General features: G+C 28.6%; 2 protein-coding genes across 4 annotated transcripts; both read right to left on the bottom strand.

Annotated features, from left to right (window-relative positions):
* Positions 1 to 1,174: 1,174 nt before the first annotated feature.
* Positions 1,175 to 14,093, bottom strand: 128up (GTP-binding protein 128up). The gene is made up of 9 exons (XM_087167394.1): positions 13,926 to 14,093; positions 12,919 to 13,084; positions 12,284 to 12,484; positions 10,233 to 10,402; positions 9,210 to 9,395; positions 5,228 to 5,340; positions 3,752 to 3,874; positions 2,325 to 2,420; positions 1,175 to 1,241 (listed from the first exon to the last, which is right to left on the bottom strand). The coding sequence occupies exons 1-9, from the start codon at positions 13,965 to 13,967 to the stop codon at positions 1,235 to 1,237; spliced, it is 1,104 nt and encodes a 367-aa protein (XP_087023520.1). The 5' UTR covers positions 13,968 to 14,093; the 3' UTR covers positions 1,175 to 1,234.
* Positions 14,094 to 15,506: 1,413 nt separating this feature from the next.
* Positions 15,507 to 22,945, bottom strand: LOC107441798 (uncharacterized). Of its 3 annotated transcripts, none has more exons than XM_016055179.4 (2): positions 22,823 to 22,945; positions 15,507 to 19,893 (listed from the first exon to the last, which is right to left on the bottom strand). In XM_016055179.4, exon 2 carries the CDS (start codon positions 19,886 to 19,888, stop codon positions 17,900 to 17,902), a length of 1,989 nt encoding a protein of 662 aa, XP_015910665.3. In that variant the 5' UTR covers positions 19,889 to 19,893; positions 22,823 to 22,945; the 3' UTR covers positions 15,507 to 17,899. The 3 variants fall into 3 exon arrangements, with proteins under 3 accessions (XP_015910665.3, XP_042903688.2, XP_015910661.3); XM_043047754.3 differs by having other exon boundaries at positions 22,806 to 22,927; XM_016055175.4 differs by lacking the exon at positions 22,823 to 22,945 and adding an exon at positions 22,497 to 22,770.
* Positions 22,946 to 24,379: the final 1,434 nt, after the last annotated feature.

The following is a 24,379-nucleotide window of genomic DNA, read 5'->3' as shown; positions in this document are numbered from 1 at the left end:
GAGAATTTTGGGAAGGGATGTATCGAAATCTATGTACAGTAAGCAAAAAAAAAAAAAAACAAAAAAAAAAGGGGATCACTCTAAATAATCTTTGGTCTACTGATCACATCTTTACATTCCAGGTCTCAATCTTAATGGTTCAAAGGGTAAACCCCAAATATGCTAATTAATTAGTGCAGACGATATTTTAAATTACAAAATCAGATACAAAAATGTTCTTTCACTGAATAATTTTACTTTTTGCGTATTTCACCATTTCTCGAGAACTTTTTAAGAAAATTTTGATTCATTTATCCTAAGATAGTTCCATGCAAAAAATAACTTTTAGTAAATATTTATTATTTTATTTAATAATAGCAAAAAATATTTGAATTTTAAGGTATACAATTTTCTTTACATCATTTTGTGCGGCAAAATAAAAATTGAGAGAAATCTGTCGAATAGTTTCAGAGAAATCAAATTTCAAAATTACTACTTTTTAAAATTTCATTTTTCAGGAATTATTTGATCAGTTTCTTTCAAGTTTTGCCATGTAAAATTACATTTGTTAAGATGTCAAAAATTGTATATCTTAAAATTCAAACTTTTTTCTACTATTGAATAAAACAATAAACATTTACTAAAAGTTATTATTTTATTTGCATGAAATTATCTATAGATAAAAAAAAATTTAGTGCAAAAATTTTTCCTTTCGCTTAAAAATTCTCAAGATATGCTGAAAGACGCAAAAAGTAAAATTAGCATTAAGGACTCATAACTCTTGATAGCTCGCTTGCCTTAACTTGTAACACATTTGAGTTTAACCCTTTGAATCATTAAGATTGAGTTCAAGAAATTGGAGAAAAGTTAATCTGGACTGCTTTTTTGTGTGCACTTTACACGACTGATTATAAGTTACAATACATTATATAGCCATAAAACTAGAAAAGTGCATACACAGAAGAAACAGAGGTAATATTTTGCAGGATGCCATTTTAAATTAGCATAAAGTGGAATGGTGTCATTGCTTGAATTTTCTTGTAAGGCAGCGTTATTTTTACAGTATAACAGAGATGGTTTATTAGTTATTTTCACACAGTTATTAGTTATACTCATTTCTTAACTGTTGTACTTGTATTGGTTCAAATGCATTAAATTAAGAGAAATACACACATTTTGTAATAATTAAGACAAATTAAGCAGTGAATATAAATTTCACTTTATTACAACATTTCTTCCTCCGCCGGAATCTCTTTCAAACTCTGCAAAAAAATAAAAGAATACATATATAAAATCGGTAAATAAAATAAACAGACCTAACATTGAAGCAATTTCTAGAAAGATTTAATAGAAGGAAAACTTTTAATCATAAAATATCTAATGAAAAAATATATTATGTAGTTTGAACTAAAAAAAAAGGAATTTATGTTGGCGAGTTTTTAAATCTTGACAAAGCTTGAAATGCTTGTTTATGAAAATAGATACTTCTTAAATTTTGTTTAGGAAAATGGACACAGTTATTAAAGAAAATGGATACAGCATTTGATTTTGTTTTCCAAATTTCTTTCACGAGTATTTTAAAGAATAAACTAATGAATTTAAATAAATTGGAAATGCATCTATTCGCATAAACCTTTTTTTAAAAAAAAAAAATAAGTCAACAGTCACATCGACTCTGCAGTCTAATTATGCTTGGTGATAAAATATGTAAGGTAAAGTAAGCAAGCATATACAAAAGTCAAAATGTGTCGAGTGCTCAAAAATAGGCACCTATTTTGAAGACTTGCCAAATGCGAACAAGAAAAAACAAAAGATATTTGAAACAGAAAATATGAAGTTGCAAACACAAAAAATGGAAAATAATAAAGAAGAAAAACTGATTTATAAAACTTGCAGTAGCCAAGGGTAAAATTGAAAATGTAAAGTACTAACAAAAAATGAATAAATAAAGTTAAAAATCAAAATTAGAAAAACAGTGGCCAAGAGAGGCAAATCAGAGCAGTATAAAATTTCACAAGCTAAAGAGAGGTGGTTAAGAACTCATATCGTGAACAAAGGAATCAGCATTAATATGGAGGAAATAAGATCCCAGGATATCAAGATGAGCTGCAACAGTGTTTGAAATAATTTGTCATTAAAAGAATTGTTTTACACTAATTTTATTTTGTCTTTTGTTTTAAATCTATTGTTTTCCTCATTTACACCTGGCAAGTCTTGAGGATGAGCATCTATTTTTGAGCTCTCAAAATATGTCTACTTTTTCCACTTTTACAATTTTTTGAAGTAAATGAAATCTTATATGTAATAATCACACATTTTTTAATACTACTACTAATAATAATAACCTTTTAACAACTTGGACTACATCTTCATCATTTAAAACATGATCTTTTCCAACTTTCTGAGGATTATACTTTACAGATGAACCCCAAACTAAAGCACTATAAAATAAATAAAAATTCTTTTAGTTACAAAAAAAAAAAAAAAAATGACACATATAAAGCACTTAGAAACACAAAATTTCCGGACTTTTTTTTAACAGATGAGTATTAATAGCTACCATTCTTAACAATAAAATATTATTTACATATAAAAAAAAAATATCAAATATATTTCACATTCTACAAAAATATCAAATATATTTCAAATTATTCGAATTAAATATCATTTGAGCGAAAGATAATTTATTATAAATAATATAATTACGTAACGTAATGCAAATTTGATTAAGACTTGAACAATGCTATAAAATTTATGAGAAAAATAGAAAATTTGGAAAAACATAAAAGATATTCCTGATAAAATTGCTACACAAAATTGGATAAGTAGATAACATTAACCCTTTGCTTATGGTGTACCATTACATGTGGTCCACATGTTGCACCAGCCCTAAGCAAAAGGTTAACAAGCAAATCAAAAATCATGAACATAAAATTTCAAAAATTAATGATATTGAAACTAAGCCTCATATGCTAAAAATTTGTTTTTGCTTTATTAATGATGCACCAAAGCGATTTTAAAAAAAAAAACAATGAATATTCAAATTTCAACACAAATTTGAGAAACTTTGTAAAATGGAAAATACTTTTAAAGAAAATATAAAAACTGCAAAATGTCTTTAGTAAATAATGATAAGACAAAGATAATGTTTTATTTTCAAATTTAAGTGGATAGGACAAGAAAAATGTAAAATATCATAGAAAGGAGAGTTTATTAAATAATGAAAAAATTGTCTTGCTCTTCATTAAAAAAACAACAACAATTATTTAAGTACTATCATATGCACACCTAAACCAATTTTTTTCAGTGTTTCATCATTCCATTGCAAGTAATCACTGATTTTTTAACCTTAGCTAAATACTGGTTCAGTAAATATAGTTACTAACTATATAGAATCAATTTTTCCCCCCTTTGTTTTGTAATTATTTACTCTAATTGTACAAATTACTTTTTGACTATCAATTTGTAATACACACAAAAGTAAGGTTTCCTAATTAAATTTGAAATATAGAAACAGGCTTGTCTTTCCATATTTCAAATTTACATTTCTTTTAGCATTGGTTTCACAATTGAAAATTTTTGCTCGGCACATGTAACATGCAAGGGAGATTTTCTATTTTCTCTCCACAAGAAAAAATTCCTACTTTTTGATGAATGTTAGAAAAAAAATTGTTTTAAAAGCAGAAAAAAATGAACAACATCAAGGAGAAAACTGCAAATCAGCAAATCCCTGATTATAAAAGAAAACATCATGCAAATAATTGATACCCACTATTTAAATTCTTTCATAATTGTTCGATGAAGCTTATTACAGAAGGCTTCAACAGTACATCTATCATGTGTTAGAATAACAGGAGATTCATAATCGGGTAACTGTCCTTTAGGTTTAGTGTATCTAGAAAATAAATATAGCTTTAAGCAAGAGGGAAACAAAAAATAATAAGATAAAAAATATGTTAATATCAATTTTACAATTCTAACAGAAATACACAATAATCGAAAGAAATACAGAAGGTATTAAGATAGGCAATAAAACCTAAAAATGAAGTTTCTTAAACATGTAACAATAAATCTTGTTTTGGGATAAAAAAGTCAATGACACATAAATATAATTAACAACATATATATTAACACAAACATAAATCAATTGTTTTCTGTTGCTCATACATACACCGCAGCTTAACAATCTTAGAAATATTGTGCTTCGAAATTGTATGTATAGATATATATATGCTATTTGGATCTTCTTGAACTTAAAACTATGATAAACTTATAGTTAAAGAACAAAAAAAGAATCGGAAAGGATTAAGGTTAGGAAAAGTTAAATTAAAAAAGTAAATTTGCAGGACAAAAAATAATTCTTCAACCGAGAACAAAAAATGGAGAAATTGTTAAGTTTCCCACTTTGTTAACTGCCCACTCTTATAGATTTTAATTTTTATTGGTTAACTTTAGATCAAAAGAAGAATATAAGAACAAAGAAGAATATAATATAAGAAACTTAACCTTTCACACGTCTGTGGATGTTAAGCTTTTTATAGTTATAATAAGTGACAATAATAATAATAAAAAAATTGATAATAACTTTAATAATTCATTATAGAATCCCTTAACAAGACAAACAAAAATTTTATGATTTGGCTGAACTGATATTAGTTTTGATGTACAATTAAAAATATTAAAAAAAAAAAGGATGAAGTAATTGTTTGGCATTTAGTTAGGTATTTTTTTTTCTAACAGAACCTTAATAGTTGATAAAAATAATAGATGTATTAAACATATTATGGTAGCTTTTATTTTAATAAGAAATCAATAAACGAACACATTTGTAAATAGTTAGTAATCGAGGTGTTTTTACTTAAATACAATTAACATTCCGGCAAGTGTATAAAAAATATTATATGTTTATAATTTTATGTTTCCAGATTGCAACAAAAGTAAAATTTGACTGATATCCAATTTATTACAGAAAGGAAAATTATTTCACTCACAAATTAAGATTAATGCTCAACAGCCATAAATGTGTTCATTATTTTCTTTTGAGAATTTTTATTATTTCTCCCCCTTTTTCTGATTTGTCAATTCCTATTAATATAAAAATCAACAAATTACATTTGAATAAATTAAGTCTTTTTTCTTCACACCACAAAGCAATCAGCCCTGAAGAGATTATTTAATATTAAAATCAGATTTAATTAACAGGCTGTTAAAATTTACAGGATCACTCACTATTGGAAAATCGTCTTACATTCTAATTAGCTTTAGGTATTCCCAAGTTTTCTCCAATAGGTCATCAAAATTCCATTTATGATGAGCTGATAATGGAACTGTATGGGGTATTTGATAAATTATGTCCAATTCCTATATGAAAGAAAAAGAATAAAAGATCAAAATGATTAAAATTTTAAATGTAAATATACTAAAAAACCACTAGTAAAACAATAATGGATTGTAATTCAAATTCAACAATTATTTCACAATTTATTTCAGATGTCTATTGATATTACACTAAGGGTTTCCACTCAATTTTAGAAGCAAAATTTCCTCACTTTCCCATGCTTTCCAGGATAACTTCAAAAAATTTTTAGATTATATTTTGACTAGGCACTGCAATATTTCATTAGAAATATTTTTTTTAATAAAATACACAATTAAACTTTTTAATAGAAAATTTATTAAATGATACATATTGTAAAATATTAAATTTCATGAAATGAAGCTTTGATAAGTAGATTTCATAATACATAAATTATTGATAGAAGCAATGATTTGCATGAAAACCAAAAAAGTTTTAATAAAGCATAGTTTATTCGAGTTAGATTTGTCATATAGTTACAGGGTTCCCACTCTATGAGATTGAAATTCCAGGACTTTTCAAGGACCTCAACAAAATTTTCAAGGACCTTAATCTAAGACCAATTTTAAAAATTATTCTCTTCTATTTTACTAGAAGCAACAATGCTTGTTGTGGCAATAATTAATTTCAAATATAATACCTAAATGCTTTGCCTATATAGAGAGAAGAGAGTATATGTATTATGGACTAAAATTTATATTTTTTTAAAAACAACCCTACTGGTTTTGCATATTAATTCACAAAATCATTTTCAGCACAATCTATAACTAATGGTAATGAGGTGTTAATGGTGAAATCCTTTAATCATGTGTATTTCCATGTGAAGGCTGCATGAAAGACAGAGCTAAATCTTAGGTATTCCACATTCCATGACTATTCCATTACCCCCTCCTCTCCTCTATTAAACATCGTTTCTGAAATTATTCATCCATAATTTACACAACCTTCTCTAAATGTTATGCAGCAACAATTATTTCTGAAAATAAAAATTAGAAGGAACATATCCCATTTTCACCATGTTTAAAAGCATTATTCGTTATGTGTAATCCAAAATTGCCAATGAATATGACCTGGTGGGAATATTTCTCTTTTAATTCAAACTGAAGCTTCTAATAGAATTTCCAATTGACATAGGGTTCATCCATGGATAATTGAAGTATTTTAGAGAGCTTCTAACCATCATCCATGCATTTGTAAAAAGAGGACAAAATATTTTCTGCAGTTCCATGACCCATAAATTGGGAGGTAAGATACTCAGTGCAAACTTTATTATCAATTCCTTACCATAATGTCCATCTGCTTAGATTGTAGAGACTGATTTAACGTCTCATCAAAGAGTACAGTGTAGCAATCAACATTCTTCAGCTCATTTATAAGAATCCCTTTGAAGTATAGTGCCAATCCAAAGGAGCCCAAATAGGCTCACTTTGTGGCACTACAAAAAAATTGTTTCACTATACAGCTATCAGCAAACATTTTGGAGAACAATTTACTAATCCCTTCACAGGAGTTACATGAATAATTATTAGTGATGCACTTCAGACTCCAGAGAATTTCAGCATCAAGCACATTCCTTTTGACCAGATAAGAAGACAATGTTACCTCGGCCACTAAAGTTTCTGTTTCACATGGGGCACACGATGTTGAAGGAGTATTTACACCAGATGAATTAGATGTTGATGTCTTTGGAAAAAGAGAACTCAGGGCATGAGACTGCTTTTTTGTTTTACCTTTCTTTCATGTGTGATTTCAGAGCAGATTCTTCCATTTTCGCGATATCGATCTCCTTCATGTATAATCGGCACTTGGCTCTGAACTTCTTTTCGGGCATCGATAAAATCCATTCTTTATAAGCTTTATTATCCATCCATTGGGGATTAAAATAGCACTTCCCAGGCATAACTAATCTAAACTACATAACACAAATACGAAGTCGTGCCTTTGCGAATACGCTTTACAATAAAGTTTTGAAATGACGCAAACGTAAGGACAAGTGCGGATGGTAAAACGGCAAATTTATTGAAAACTACAAGGTACATATTGTTACGAAATTCGAGAGTATTCCAGTTTCGATAAGAAAAAAGAAGATCTAAGCATATGCGACAGAAGATGAAGTGGAGTTTCGCCCCGAACGCATTGATTGTCTGCTGTGCTCTGCGCGCTTGGCAGACACCAAGACGGTAGGCCCGGTTAGAAACAGTGGCGTAAAAAACCACGTGAGAGAGCTCGGGAACAAAACAGAAAGAACGAGAAAGATCCGCGGGTGTTTTATAAAAAGGGCCGTCGGCAGTATTGAACAAATTCAAGGACCTATCAAGTTTTTCAAGGACCTAAGACGTTTTTCAAGCACTTTCAAGGACCTAAATTTAGCAACAAAAAAATTCAAGGACTCTCAAGGACCGTGGGAACCCTGAGTTAGCTATCTTATATCTTACTTGTGAAACTTGTTACTTGTAAAAACCATTATATATATATATATATATATATATATATATATATATATATATATATATATATATAAATTTCACATTTAGTAAAAATAAAAGCAATAAATTGAATTAAAATTAGCTACTTACGCCAAATTTTAATCAAATAATTTTTGCAGTAATTGTAAAATTAATTTATGCATGCATTCTATTTGCAATGTGTTCTATTACAGAATTTTGATAAACGCTAATTTAATGCTTCTAATGTATAATAAATTAATAGACGTAATCTTTATCCTTAGACATTAAAATAACCATACATCCCACTGTATAAAATGACCCACTATTTTTAATTAGAAGATAAGAAATTTATGGATATGTCGGGTGTGTATGATTGCTGAAGTAACCAAACATAAAAATTTCTAAATTTTAAAAACAAAAATTTAGTAAACAAAAGTAGCTTAATAGTAAAGTAAAAAGTAGTTTAGTAGCTTTTTGTAAACAAAAGTCGCCATCCCTTAAAAACACTGCCTTTTTAGTCATATTTCATTTCAAAAAGAATTATTTGACTGTTTAAATAATAACTACACATTGGTAAAATTATCTGTGTTTATAGGTATAATTCTGATTACAATTACAGTATTTACTTTGTTAAGATTATTTTTAACTGGCTAAATTTTTATAATTATCTTTTTTTTCGGAGTTTGTCAATATATATCCCACACTGATGATTTTTTAAGGTCAAGTGCCACTGCCCGGTATATCCTACACTGATTTTTTTAAGGTTCAGTGCCACTGCCCGGTATACCCTACACTGATATTTTTTTAAGATCAAGTGCCATTGCCTGATGCTCCAAACACTGATGTTTCTTCTAATCTATCGTCAGTAAGTATTAAAATATCGAGTAAATATAATTATATCCACGAATAAATTAATATCAAATCGGATGTAATAAATATTTCGAACATTCACCAAAGCGATGTGATTGTCAACATTCACCAGTGAAAGTCAACAACCACCGATTTCGATCAATCACATCATTTACATAATAACCTCATCAGGATGTTTATTTCATACTTTGCCTAAATGGCATTTGGCATTCTATAGAATGCCTAGGCAATGTGTGAAATATAAATCATTTCATACTTCGCCGGTAACATATATATAAAATAGTATAAGAGGGTAATTTAAAAACTGTTGAGGATCAAATTCAGTTATTTCATAATATTGCACATTTTGATACATTTCTACAGTGCTAAGTGATTGCCCTTTCAAGATTCAAAGTGCCCTTTTGTGACAGGAAGTGCCACTGCCCTTTTTATTTCTAAGGAGACCTCTGCAGTAAATATGCATGTATCAATCATTCTTTTAAAATTATAGAGTATGTCACAATATTTAAATTCAAAATAATGTAAGACATATTTTAAACTTCAAAATATTTACTTACTTCTATAGATATTTGATCAATTTTATTCAACACATAAATACATGGGATGTAGACTCTGTTTCCTTCAATAACATCAATAAGTTCATCAGAAGTACAATCGCCTTTTAAAACAACATCTGCATTGTGAGCTCTGTATTCTGATAAAATAGTTTTAACTGTCTCCAAATCCAACTCACTTTGAGGCACCTAAAGGAGAGATTAAAAAAAAAAGAATATACAGTCAATTAACCAGTCAAGATATCTTACAGGATTTACTCTTTTAAAAAAAAAGGGCATTTTTGTTTTTAAAAAAAACGCCATTAATCCTGCCTATTTGAATTAATGTTTATCCCAGCACCTTATTCAATGCAATTTAAATCAATCAATTAAAAGAATAAAGTAATTAGTTCAATAAGTTAAAAACTTGATAGTTGAGGACTGTAAATAAAGTAATGGCAAATTGCTCCTGGAATATACATATATTTTTTACTGAACGTACAAGCAAAACTACTTTATATTTCTTCAGTGTACTTAATGACTAGCAAAGTTTTGTACCTCTCTCATGATAGGTACTTTATTTATGCCGAGCTAGAGCTGCACAATTTGCTATTGGCAATGGCCGGGGAAACATCCTTGACAATGATTCCAAGACATGTCATTGCAATTTTGCTTTGGTAGCTGGATGAATTGTGTGCAAAGTTGAACACTTTCCACAATAATATCTCTTTGAAAGGTTTAAATATTTTAAATGTTTAGAAATAAATGGAAATATGTGATAAAGTTATTAAATAAAAAAATATACGGTTGCATGTTAGTTTAAACTAAAATCTATTTTGTTAAAATGTTAGTATTTTTGTGTTGTATTAAATGTTTTTTTTTCAGCATAAAACATTTTTAAATTGTTGCATAAACTTTAGAAAAAGAAATTGGCAAAATATCAAGAATTTCTAAATGGAAATTAAAAAATTATGAAAACAAGAACAAATAAAAACTAAATGAATAACATATTTTTAACGAAATAAAAATGAGAAAGTATAGTTTTACCATGGTTTGAAGATTAATTCCACCTTTGTCTTTTTTTCTTAAAACCATTTGAGGCAGCTCTTTATTTAGCCTGATACCAAAACCTTCTAATTCATGTTCAATAAGTTTTTTGTGAAGTAATGGTTTCAAGACATCCAATACGATAAAGATTAAACTGCAGGTACGTGCCACTGAAATACATAGACCAAAACTATTAGTTGATACAATAATAAACAATATTAAAGAATGGAAAACAGAAACAATAATAGGTAGGATACATGAAGCATAAAAATGACAATCACTATTTTCAAATATTTTAGAAATTCTGAGGGGGGGAAAAACAAACATAATTCCAAAAAGATTTATAAACAAATTTTTTAAGATTACTAAACATCCTATACATCAGGTGTTCTGAAAATGACTAAGGAATTCAAAAATCAATATAAGAAAAACAGAAAGAAATAAAAAGACACATTTTGCTAATTTCTGCTTAAATAAACCAGAGAATTATTAAAGTTTGTCAACAGATGTCACTGCTAATTAAGAAAAACTATTAAAATCTTTTTTAATAACTATAATTTGCAGCAACCATAGTCTGAGGATAAAATTAACAGACCTTGGTACAAAAATTTTAATTATTATGATGATTTGATATGCGAAAAAAAAAAATAACATAGCTAGCAACACTTTTGTAGAAATTTACAACTAGATTTGAAATTTTGTAACAGTAAATCATCTGATTTCTCAACAGAACGTAGAAAACTGTGCATTTTTTTTTCTTTTCTTAAATCGTCTTTTCAAACCATTAGTAATTTTAGGAGTAGGCAATATGATTTTACTTTTTAAACTTAAATTCCCAAATTAACTTTAAAATGGAATTTTACTCTTCAAAAAGGTTCTCACCAGTTATACAGCCTACTTTATTACTAAGAAAAATGCATACTCTTAGCTCATACTCTCATACTAAACTACAAATTCTTTAGTTTCTTAAGAATAACCAACATGCAATTTATTATTCCGCACATTGGATTATACAGTATTGGTAGGATAGCCAGCTTGTAGTCAGAAGCCAGATTTGTTTTATTTTTCCAACAGCTACGCCAATGTATTTATGTGCTATTTTACTACACCTAGTGGCTGAACTTAAAACCCCCCAAAAAATATGAATCAACAAGAACTGATAAGGAAGAGAGAAAATTTATCCATTTCTCTTCTTTCAATGGAACAAGGAATAAAGAGTCAACGCTGATAGCAAAATTTGGTTGAATGTGCTGGCTGGCTGACAGAAGCATCAGCGACAACTAACCTGGCCATATACTAGTCTTTATTCAGTAAATCTAGAGAGCATTGATTCAAGAAATCACAGAATAAGATAATTCATAAACTTTCTCCCTGGTTATAGAAGTAATATCTGTCACGTAAGAAAAATACGGAATATCAAAAAGTATTAGCGATGATGAGTTTATTTATACTTAAAAAGTATTTATGGTAAACTGGCACTCATAAATATTAAAAATAAAACATAATTTTCAATATTTTCATTATGTCAATGTGTATACGTTCCCTTGAAACTTATTTGATAGATAACACTGTTTAATTTGAAAACCACTATAACAGAATAAGCTTAGACCGTCCTATTTCTCGCATTGTTTGAGCAGCAATCCTAACTGGAGTTGCCACTGGCAATTAATTTAGTGATCGGTCAAAAAGGCTATCCTCAAATTGCACTGATATAAAATAACATATGCATGGAGGTTATCAAAGCTTACTCAGTAAATAACAGCCTAATCAGTGACACATAAGCAATGCAATCTATTAAAAACTAGATTTATTAATAAGTAAGAAAACAAATATTATGAACTTAAAAATATAACGAATTATGACATTTCAGTTAGAATGAAACAAATATTTAAAATTAAATATCTTTAAACATATAATTAGATATTTATTGCTTACATGTAATAAGTAACAATAATTGGTTAAAAACTTTCAGTTTCTACAGATTAAGAAAATTTCTGTCAGTAAATCTCACATATCTTCTCCAAAATCTACAACATTTATAAAGATCTTACCAGCTATTACTTGTCTTCCTCTACCTTTACCATCTTTTGCACCTTCTATAATTCCAGGGAGATCCAAAAGTTGCATCTTTGCCCCTTTATACTTAATAACACCAGGCACCGTAGTCAATGTTGTAAACTCATAAGCTGCAACTTCAGAAAAGACACCAGCTAAGGTATTCATAAGCGTTGATTTGCCAACAGAAGGAAATCCTACAAATAGAAACATTAGTTAGCTTGATCTAAGGTTTTGCCATTTTTATTTGAATTCTATTAAACATAAATATATTACCAAGTAGAAAAGTCTTAAAAATGATAAAGAACCGCAGAAAGAGCTATCATCTAATAACATAAAGTCACAATAAAGTAGTTGCATACTAAGTGTGTCAAAACACTCAAATTCATATCATGTAATAACAGAGTAGCAAGAAAATCCACATTAAAAAAAAAAACAATAAAATAATATAAAAGTGTTAATTTTTTAACACTTATTTCGAAAAAAAAAAAAAAAAAGCTTTAAGCCCAAAATAGGGACTAATGTGTTGGATGTTATGATGCAAAATTAAGTCTTTTTAAGGCACGCATGAACTTTTTTGAATACTTTATATTAATCCCGCAATAAAAATATGTAATAAAGTTCCACTTACCAACAAATCCTATTCTAGCGTCACCAGTTTTAGCAACATCGAAACCTTCCCCTGGACCTCCTCCGCCACCTTTTGGAGTCATCAATTCTCTTTTTAATTTAGCAAGACGAGCTTTTAATAATCCCAAATGACCCATGGTTGCTTTATTACGCTGAGTTCTGGCCATCTAGTAAAGTTAGAAATAGGATTGATTGAATTAATATATTTTTTATTTAAATAGTTTACGACTAAAAGTAATAATATTGATTGTCAACATTGTAAATAATACAAAATTATCTGTAATTATATTGCACATTAAGTTTGAATTTTCCTAAGACAAGAACGCAAACATACTTGTAGAAGACTTATACTATTATTTTAAATAAATGATGAAAATTTTCATAAATGATAATTTTAACACATGAAAGGTAAAAATTTATTAAGAAATTCTAAAAAATCCTTTTGCAAACATTAATAGACAGGAGAAAAAGAATTTATTGGTGGAATTGAGAGAACTATTGTTACTCCATGTTCTGTTACCCCCCCCCCTAAGGAAATGATCGAAGCCTGTGATAAGAATGTGCAAGAAAGAAAAAAATTCACATCAATCATCACATTATTCTAACTTATCATCGTTTGTCTAACAAATAAAGTAGGACATTAAAAAAAAAAAATTCCTTTCATAAATCTTAAAAATAAGCATAACGGGCATTAAAATTGTGACTAAATTAAGTAACTTTGAGATGAAAACTATCAAAATTTTAAATAACTTCAATCAACAGACATTTATATGTTTCGTTTATATGACACGCTAAAATTCCATAACCTTTTAACATTGCAAAATGATTACTTCAAAACTTAGTGTCCGAAAATATTAAACCTATTACTAAATTAATGAAGTATAGAACTGTAATATAATCTCCTTATCTTAAGTCTCAAAGGTAATGCAAATTTTTCTAATTCATCATGGCTTAACACATTTAATGAAACTTAACGTTTACAGACACAAAATAATTAAAAACACAAACCTCAGCCTCAATCGCCGTGATTTTATCGACCACTGAAGCCATTATTAAAGGAAACTGTCAAATTTCGTTTGATGAATTTAAAAAGTTAAAAGTTTACAACACATCAACAACAATCAAAAGGCATGTAATTTCAACCAACCAGCAACTGAATAACAATTGGTTTTGAACTGCCTATTTTTGTATGATCAGGGTTCCTCTTGAACATTACACTATCAATTAAAATGATAGATGGCGCTTCACCTAAAGTTGTGCATTCAACAGGGGAATGAGGTGTTTTTAAGATGTGTTCTCATCATTTCAAATATAATAATTATTTTATAAAATAAGTTTGACGCTGATAAAAAAAAAGACTTTTTTGTGAAAAGTGTAGTTAAAATGTTTTGATAATGTAAATTTTTCATTGTTAAGATCTTATTATGTAATTTATGATAATCTGAACTAAGAAATTCTCAAAATTATTGAATATTATAGCTTTAAATGATCTTTATGTTTTACTGAGTTAAGTTCTTTATTGTAATTTCCCATGTTATTTTTATTCTTTGAAAATCGTTAAAGAAGCTAATATAGCTTTTTATTTTCTGTCCTGTGATTAAGAATTCTTAAAAGAGAGAAAAGCTTTTTTTCAGCTGAAGTCGAAAATTTCGCTTTTATCTAGATTTTTTTAAAAATATTTTAATTAATATATTTCCTGGTGGCACCCCAGGAAAAAATATCTCTAGAAACACTTCTGTTATTAATTTTCCTTGCACAGAATGATAATGATGCCATAGACTTATTTTTTCTCTTTCAGAATTTTGTTCAATTACAGAGACATTTTCTAATTAAAAAAAAAACAAAAGTTGCATCATCTGAAATAACTGTAAGACTAATTTTTTTTACTGGACATTAGCTTAAAAGCATGTAAAGTATTTATGATATACATTTTCCACCCACTGGTTGAATAAAGAGAATTTTTTTTTTTTTAAATTTAGTTACGCAGAATAATTACCATTTCGTAACTTATTTTTGTACGAAGTATGTCTACATCTTTTCAAAAATTAAAACACTTAAAACAAAAACCACATGACTGGTAGTGGAAGATTTATTTTATGCCTAAGCCTAAGATAATTATTATTTTTTGTTTTCAGTATTTATTGCCAATGCTTTAATTTACATCTTGATGAAATTCAAAATGCTTAAATAATTTTAATTTTTCTCCATTAATGAAGACAAATAATCATAATAATTCTATATATGTATATCTTTTTTAAAAGTTATAATTTTGAGATTTCATGATTGAGTTAACTTATTTTAAACCAGACACTCGTGCTTGTCATCCTTCAAACTTTAAGTTTTATAGTTGTGTTTTTCTAACACTTTTGTGTTTGCCTTCATGTATGTGTTTTCTATTTATCATAATATATAAACTCAATTGTGTAGTCCCTGACTTGGACAAAGAGATCTGGTTTATTTCTGGTTTTTATTCTGTATTTTATTGCATTGTATTGTATTGAATTAATAAATGTGTTTGTGTTTCATTCATAACCAATAATAATAATCAAGAATTGAATAACTCTTTTGCTTCTAAGAATTCGCACACACTATTCTGAAATGTCAATTTATTATTAATTAATTCAGAATTATCCACTAAACAAAGATAAATAAATTTAGAATAATAACAGTGACAAGAACTGCTGAAAAATGTTTTTCTTTAAAGTACCACAAAACCATTTAATGATAGAAAAAACAATAGTTTTGAGTTAATACAATATTTTATTTTTCAGGACAAGACACATTAAAATGAAACTACATGACAAACGTGCAACACAAATAAATAAGCTATACAAATTTATAATAAAAAATAATGAGCGTATAAAATATATAAATTCTGCCATTAAAAATAAAAAAGAAAGATTTAGTCGTTAACAGGCAAACAGTTGATTAGCCTTGAATGAACAAGAGTTTGAAATTTTAATCTAAAAATAACTATCAAGCTTCAATGGATGTTTTGAAGGATGAACAAATCTCAGAATATTGTTTAAACAATTGGTTTTAAGAAATCAGAATGCTACATACATTCAAAACCACTTCGTTTAAAAAGACGAAAAAATATCAAATTAATTAAAAATTATAATTCATCAAACAGGAATTATATGATTTTAGAAATTATGAATCAGATTAAAATAGAACCCTAACAAATAAGTAACTCAAATGATAATAACATTCATAAATCAATAAAAACAATTTAAGTTTTAAATATAACAAACATGATTTATTTTTTTATTTAAAAAAACTTATTTAATTTTATTTAAGAAAATCTCTTAGAAAATTTGAGGAAACTTAATACAACATAGAAGTCACTGTTTTGTTAAAAGATGAGATATTTCTGCAGTTTGTTTCATGTGAAGAGAAAATAACTATAACTACATATATATATTATAACAAAAAAATGACTATCACAAGAAATAAACTACAGTGAACTCTCTCTATAACAATAATAATTTGTGGGCTTGGTGAATTTGCATATCAATTAATGTTACCTTCTCCTAAATATTGCAATATTCTCTAAGGCAGTGTTTCCCAAAGTGTGGTACGCGTACCCCCTGGGGTACGGGAACAGTTTAGAGAGAGTATGCGTTCTTATGCGAAATATCTTGCAACCAACGAAAATTTTATTTAAAAGCAAAGCTAGCCGTGAAACTTTACGATTACGTATTTTTCTATTGGCTATCTTTTGCAGAGTTAACAGTTAACAATTAGTGGTGTCAACAGCCAGTTGCGATTTCTAACTTTTGTGCAAGTTTTAAAAAGTAAAAAATACATTCATTTTTTTATTAGTGGTACACAGCATTACGAAAAATTTAGAAAGGGTACACAAAAGTCATAAGTTTGGGAAACACTGCTCTAAGACAATAAACCCCTGTAAAACAATTCTTAAAAAAAAAAAATTAAATACTATTTTTTCTTTTTATTATGATCTTTTCGTTTTTGAACACTGAAAAAATTCTTATTTATCATCTTTCACCATTTCTCCCATCTTTTCTAACTCTCTGTTGATTTTGTACAAATATCTTTTCTATTATATAAGAAAGGCTATTTTTCAGATTTCAATATAACCCCGTCCTTTAAGAATGGAGACTACCCAGACCACTTACTTTCTAGAAATTGCTTTCCTTATCCACTAGAAGCAGTGCTGGATTGCCCATTAGGTCAGACTAGGCTATGGCCTGAGGCCCCCAATGATTAGGGGTGAATGAATACTCCTTAAAATTCTTATGATTATTTTTTATGATTATTATGATTATTTTTTAGTCCTAATTTAACAAAATAAAGTAAAATTTAACTTATTATTATTTATGTTAATTTTAAGTATGCTTTCTTAAATGAAAAGATATATAAATACTTTTATATTTGAATAAATACAAAATATACGAGAAAAAAAATTTAATCTAATGGCCCCAAAAATTTTAATAGCCTAGGGCTCCGCGCACACTTAATCCGGCACTGACTAGAAGTCACAACAGTAACATTTCTATCTGAATTCAAACTTTTCATGCTAAAAAATGATTAAGAGTCAGGAATGACCATGCACAAAACAATACTAAAACAAGCAATTTCTGGCGTTAGGGTAGAAAGTTGGATGATTCAATGAAAACTTTTTATCTTTTTTAAGACTTCAGTGTGTTTGATTGTTGCAACAAGGGGGGGGGTTGCTACACTACTTTTGTCCCGGTGTAAAATGATAAATTTAAATTAAACATGAATTCACATTTCTTTCCTCAAAGTAGGTAATTAAAAGTTTTTTTTTCTAAAAAAAGATTAATTAGATTAAAATGAAAATATCATTCCAAATACTTAAATGAAATGAAAAATACATATCTTAAAAATCATAAAGTCAGCAATAATAATAAATTTTACATAATTACAGTTAACAAACCAATGAAGAAAAATTCATTTGACGGGCAAAAATGCAAGGAACTTTGATTGTAAATAGTCTAGGAGACCTGATTTAATTTTGATTCTGTACTTAAATGGATATTTTTGAAGTCAGAACAAACCTGAGAATGATCCTTTAACATATGAGTTTGATAATCAGAAAATTCATTGCACTCAAAATTACAAGTTTTGCAGGGATACATCTTCCTTCCAGCATGTTTCTTCGTTTTCAAAATATGTTTTCGCAAATTTTCTTGATTGTTGCACACATATGAACAATACGGACAACTATAAGGTTTCAAACCTGTATGAGTTCTTTTATGCCTTAGCAAGGAATTACTCACAGCAAATGAAAGATCACAGTAAGGGCAGTTGAATGGTTTTTCTCCAGTATGATATCTTTTGTGTTTAGTCATACCATGAAATGTTTTGCACACATAACCACAAGTTTCACACAAATATGTTTTTTCTGTGTCACTAGCTTTAACTGAGTCATTTTTCTTATGAAGTTTCAAATGATTTTTAAACAAAACTGTATTTTTATATTCTGTTTCACACTTAAAACAGAAATGCACTTTTACTTTTGGCTTAAATTTTTTTGCATTTACAGATTTCTTCTTTGTGTTTAAATAACTAAATTTCTTAAGAAAACCATTCTTCACGGAATCTACTGAAACAATTTCTTGATTTTCTATAGTTTTATCAGAACAGTTTATGAACAAGTTATCAACACTTTTCCTTAGTTTCTTTTGTCTACACAGAGATTTAAACAGCTTAAAATGCGAATTTAATAAGCCTCGTTTAATACCGTAAGCACAGTGGATAACTACCCCCAATTTAGTAGACATGACTAAGTCAGTATTATTGATCGAATTGTTATTGTTGTTTGAAGCTGAGAGGATGCAAGCTTTGACTAGAGCAAGACAGTGGCAACAATGAATATTTCTTTTCTTTTCCATCACTATTATTGGATGTATAAACTCTTCTGAAGATAGATGATTTTTAGAAAAATGATTTATCATATCATCACTAGAAGAAAACTCATCTCTACAAGGTAAACATATTAAGGGATTTTTAAGTTTTGCCCCTTTTTGACAGTGGATTTTATTTTTTAAATGTTCAAGAAAAGCAATTCTATCATTTGAATAAAAAGAACATAGGTTGCATGTAAATAAAACATTTTTAATGAAATGAAGTTCATTTCTAAAAACTTCTTTTAACCACTTCTCTTCATTCGATTCTTTATACTCACACAAAAGTAAATGGTTCAAAAAAGTTGATATAAAATCAGATTTGAAATTACATAAAGAACAAACCAATTGATTTTTATCAGGAGTACAACATTCAATATTAGAACTCGTAGAATTAGCTTGGCGCTCTGAAACTCGCTGTTTGAAAGACAAAACAATGGCTGAGGAAGGAGTTGCAGCTTGTTTATCGGTTTCAAAGCTATTATCTTTCCCACATGTCAAAGTGCTGGATGGAATAATACCAATTTCACAGTTAGATTTTGAATTAGATACATCATTGATGTCACATAATACATTCTCATCGATTGAAAATGCATTATTTGAAGTTTTAAATACAGATTCTAACTTATCAGATGATAATAACAATCTATCTATATTCATACAAGAGGTATCGGAAATTATTGTTTCAGGTAAAATCTCCTTATCATAAGTAAATGTAGTATCTAAATCATTATCTAAAGTGGTAAAACCAAGTTTGGAACAAAAATTATCACTAACATTGCTTAATGCTCTTTGATTTGTACTTCCTGTGTTAGCAATGCTTTGTAAATTTAAAGAAAGGAAGAAATCATCTGCAGAGAGTTTATAAATTTCTGATGTAGTAAAGGAAGGTTCTTGCAATTCTTTAACACTTGAATCAACAGATGTTAAAATATCTGAGCCCTGAGACAGAAGAGGAGATGATACTGGTTGACTGATCTTAAAGCATCCTTGTTGTCGATGTGAAACGTAATTATTGAGGCCTATGATTGTTTGACCACATCGCAAACATAAATGATTGTCATCATCTTGCTCCATTAGATCTAAATAAGAAAAAAAAATTCATAAAATCAAAAATAAAAATATTCAGTGTTTACAGGCATTAACATGAAGAATAAATTAAAATTTTAGTTCTTCTACGTAGGCAGATCAAAAAATATTTCTTTACATTTGAGCAAAGGAAGATTGTGGTCACTTAAAATTTTAAAACAACTTGTACCAAACAAATTTGATATTTCTAACAGTATAAACAGCTTCAGCCAAAGAAATTTTTTTTTTATAAACATTTAACTTTTTCACAAAATAAAACACATGGGAATGTAAACAACACATGAATTCAAGGAAAGAAGCAAATAACTTAAGAGTTTAAAAATTAATCACAACACAAATGCAAAGCTTAATCGGAACTACTTGGTGACTTTGAAATGAAATAGATTAATTTTTGAATGTGTATGTCCTTGGTAAACTGAAAAGCAAGCTGTTTACATTTTGCAATTCACCAGGCTAACTAAGAAAGTCCTCAGTAATTTTTAATGACCATAATATTTTTATGCTCCTACTATGTCATTAGGAAATGTTTTAAGAATTATTCAGCCAGACAGAAATTTTTTAGGCTTAATGCAAAGAGTCTTTAACAAAGCTTTTTACAATAAGCATTCACTACTTTGGTTTTATTGTCAACTTGCTAAAATAATTTAGGCAAATTAAGCAACTAATAAATTTTTTAATTAGACTAAAGGTATAAAGGCTCAGTGCAATAAATCTAAAAACTGCCAGGCTGATTAAAAACTACTGGAAACTTTTCCCATTGGATTGGTGCATTGCAAAATAATTGCTGTCGTTTGCAAAGAGTTGATCGTTATTTAATTAGTGTCTGACATATATTCAATCTTTTTATACACAAATTCTAATGAAAAGATGAACAGTATTGAGGTTGGTAATACAAACAATATTCACAATTTTTTTCTTTTGCACAATCAAGTCATTCCCCATAAACGTTATCATTTTGTGAACCGCTATGACTTAATTCATTCTGACTAGTTGAGTCAGTCATAGAATGTAATAAAAGAGACTGGAAGTATTTACCTCCATGGTTGCAATTTTTTAAAATTCTATTCAATAAAGATTGAGTTATCTTTTAAAAATTTCAAGTTAATGGGAGAACAAATTGATTAATCCAGAATATATAACATTAAAAATAAAAGAACAAGGCCTCATAAAAAATTTAATCACTGCATTTTTCATTCATACCAAATTGGACCATATAATTTCATTTGTAAATATGAATAAACCCTATCAGCAAAATAACTTGGGCCCTCATTTTGCCAATATTCATGAGTCTTGGCTCAATAAGGGTTTAACGGGCTGTTATATAGAGTTGTCCGATTCACCATATATTTTACAGTCACTTTACAACCAATATTAGCCCTATATAAAATTAACAGTATAACCTGATATTTTATGTTTATTATTCAGCCAATATAGGTCCTCTATTGATCTTATATAAGACTAATATTGAAAAATCTAGACATCCCAATTTTGGTCCCTCAGTGCATGTTCATATAGGATACATATTCAGCCAATTTTGAGCTCAACTGGGACCAAGGTAAAATTGTTGCTTGGGAAGAAAAAACTAAAATGTCATAAGTATGTAGTTACTTTGGGTATAATATATAGAGAGATATTTACAAGTGGTTCTATACTATATTTGCTATTGACCCACTACGTCATAATGAATTACACTCAATTTAAATTTACTTTAATGTATACTACTATTCTTAACAGACTTCACATTTTAAGTTTTCTCTCTTGTGGTAGATTTCCTTTTATTCCTTGTGTACCACTTCCGTTTTTTTTTTTTTTTTTTTTTTAAATTTTTTCTGAACAAAAAATGACAAAGTTGCAACCGTCTTGATGCAAGATGACCCCTTGAATAATTATCACACAAAAAAAGTTAAAGAAATATTCTTATATTGGCATCTGTTTATGTCAACTGAATAAAGTTATCTTTAAAACTCTCAATAAATATAAACAAAAATAAATAAAAGCGTGCTCAAAGGGAACAACATATCATTTTGGAGATAAGGAATACTTAATAACAACAAAAACACTACAGCGCACAATAATAAAAAATATTTAAGAAAACAACAAAACACAAACACAATTTTATTTTGTATAACTTCTATTAATCAAAATAAATCAACTGAGGAATGTCATAAATTAATAAATAGATATAAATTTTTTTATATTTCATTTCTCGCACGTGTAGTTTAGAAAGATTTCAATATCTAGATCAGCATCAAAAATGCTGTCAAGTTTCAGAGACAATCAAACAGTGGCAAATAATATTTACAGATGGGGAAAACTTGAAAGGTATTAGCTGTTTATTAGCTTATAACGGGATCTGCTTTAAATTTATTGTATAGACATGAACTGGGCAGTAGCACTTTGGCAACAGGTATATTCTTAAAAATGCAATACTTTGCTTACTCACAAACAAATTATCTTCTAACAAACAAAAACAACATATGAAAAACTAAAATGTTTATAGCGATATTTTAAGTAACGCCAAAAATAGGCAAACATATAAATGATACATAATAAACATTATTTTTGAAACTACAAGAGAATATAATTAAATCAATACCATTTTTTTAAAAGCTCAGGTTTAACGAACAGACGTGTTTTTAGCTTCTTTTTTTCATAAGAAATTTGCGAAAAGCAACGACAAAATGATCATGGTAGAAGGTAATTTCAGTAATAAAATGAACTAATATACAGAATTTGAAAAGTATTTTCTCGCATTTCCCCCAAAAGATGTTAGAAAATCAATAATGACTTATGCTTTTCAGTCTTCGATGTACAAACAACTTTGGCTGCGCGAAATTGATTAATTGATAATTCACGAATAAAGCCAAACTACTTCTCTTGCAGTTACACGTAAAATAATACTTACGCTTTAATTACACCTACCAGTTACCACTTTTTCAGAAATTGTTGCATAATCGTCCCGTCAACGAGCAACGCTTCTGCTCAAACTGGTTGGTAACGTTTTTTCAGAAGATTGCAATATGAGGGACATTCACACTGGATGAAACAAATATCATGTATGCGAAGTTGGAAAATTAAATTACAACATAATTAGCGAGTTTTTTTGCTGGTTAATACATCTCGTCCTTAAAATTCTCGGTCGCATCTCCGAATTCGCATACGTGAACTTTCAACATCCAATGTCCGGTAGACTTTGCTTAGCTTAATTAGATAAGTAACTTTTGATCTGAATAAAATATTCATAATACTTGTGTGTGTACCACTGATGTAGAATGTTTATACCTTTGAGAAAGTAACCGACTTAAATACTTTGGGATAATTGTGACTAAATGAAATTAAAGTTGACATTGATCACCGATTGGTAAATAAATGCTACTCTGGTTGATGTTGTTGTTGTTCATTTATTACGTCGCACTAGAGCTGCACAATGGGCTATTGGCGACGGTTTGGGAAACATCCCTGAGGATGATCCGAAGACATGCCATCGCAATTTTGATCCTCTGCAGAGGGGATGGCACCCCCGCTTCTTTAGCCCGACGACCTGCACGCGAAGTCGAGTACTTTACGGTAGAACAGTTTAACGAGGACCCATACCGCACACCCTCAGTCCCTACGCAGGCTGATCCAAGTGGTCACCCACCCGCACACTGACCGTAGCCAGTGATGCTTGACTTCGGTGATCTGCTGGGAACCGTGTCTTAACGATCAGTCCACTGCGGGAAGCTACTCTGGTTGAAGAAACTAATTAATAAGATCACGATTCATTAGCAACAGAACAAAAATTAGTATGTATAAAACACTAATTTGATCAGTAGTCCTATACATCAGCGAAAGTTGGGCATCAAGTAAACCTAGCCAATCCAAAACAGGCAAATAATTTTTTAATTAAAAATTCTATGTAAAATTTTGGGAGCTTTAATAAAAATAACATCAAGAGAATTTACTAAAATCATGAAATATATAATCGATGCAACAACCAGACATAATCATCAAATCGAACCGAATAAGGTATCTCGGTAACTTATTTTGATCAGAGGCTTACTACCCCACAAAGATATTAACTTTCAATGAGCCACAAGACCTTTACTCAGTGGCTTGATGGCATTGAAAAACTTAAAAACATTGCAAATAACTAATTTGAAAAAACAGGCATCTAACAGACTTCGTTGGAAGAAACTCGTTGGAACGACTGATGCCTGTTCTGGGCTGTCGTACCAAGAAATAATTACGTATATATTTTGAATCATAAGTTTTTAATACAATAAAAGAAGAAAATATCTTATTGTAAATTTCTTTCGCTATAAGTAATTAATAAATCTATACAAAATATATATATAAAATTTATAATAAATTAAAATTTTTATGTTTATGTATACTTTATTGTGATACTTTTATGTATTTCTTTTATGTAGAAAATTAAATTTTTTGAACCAGTCGTTAAAAAACTAAATTTTATTGTTTAGTTTGATTATTTCGCTA

This window comes from Parasteatoda tepidariorum, chromosome 1 (assembly GCF_982258835.1).
Source record: "Parasteatoda tepidariorum strain Cologne lab strain chromosome 1, Ptep-v5.0, whole genome shotgun sequence".
In the NCBI taxonomy this organism is placed as follows: Eukaryota; Metazoa; Arthropoda; class Arachnida; order Araneae; family Theridiidae; genus Parasteatoda; species Parasteatoda tepidariorum.
Note: the sequence above shows the minus strand (reverse complement) of the source record. Positions and strands in the feature narration are given on the sequence as shown.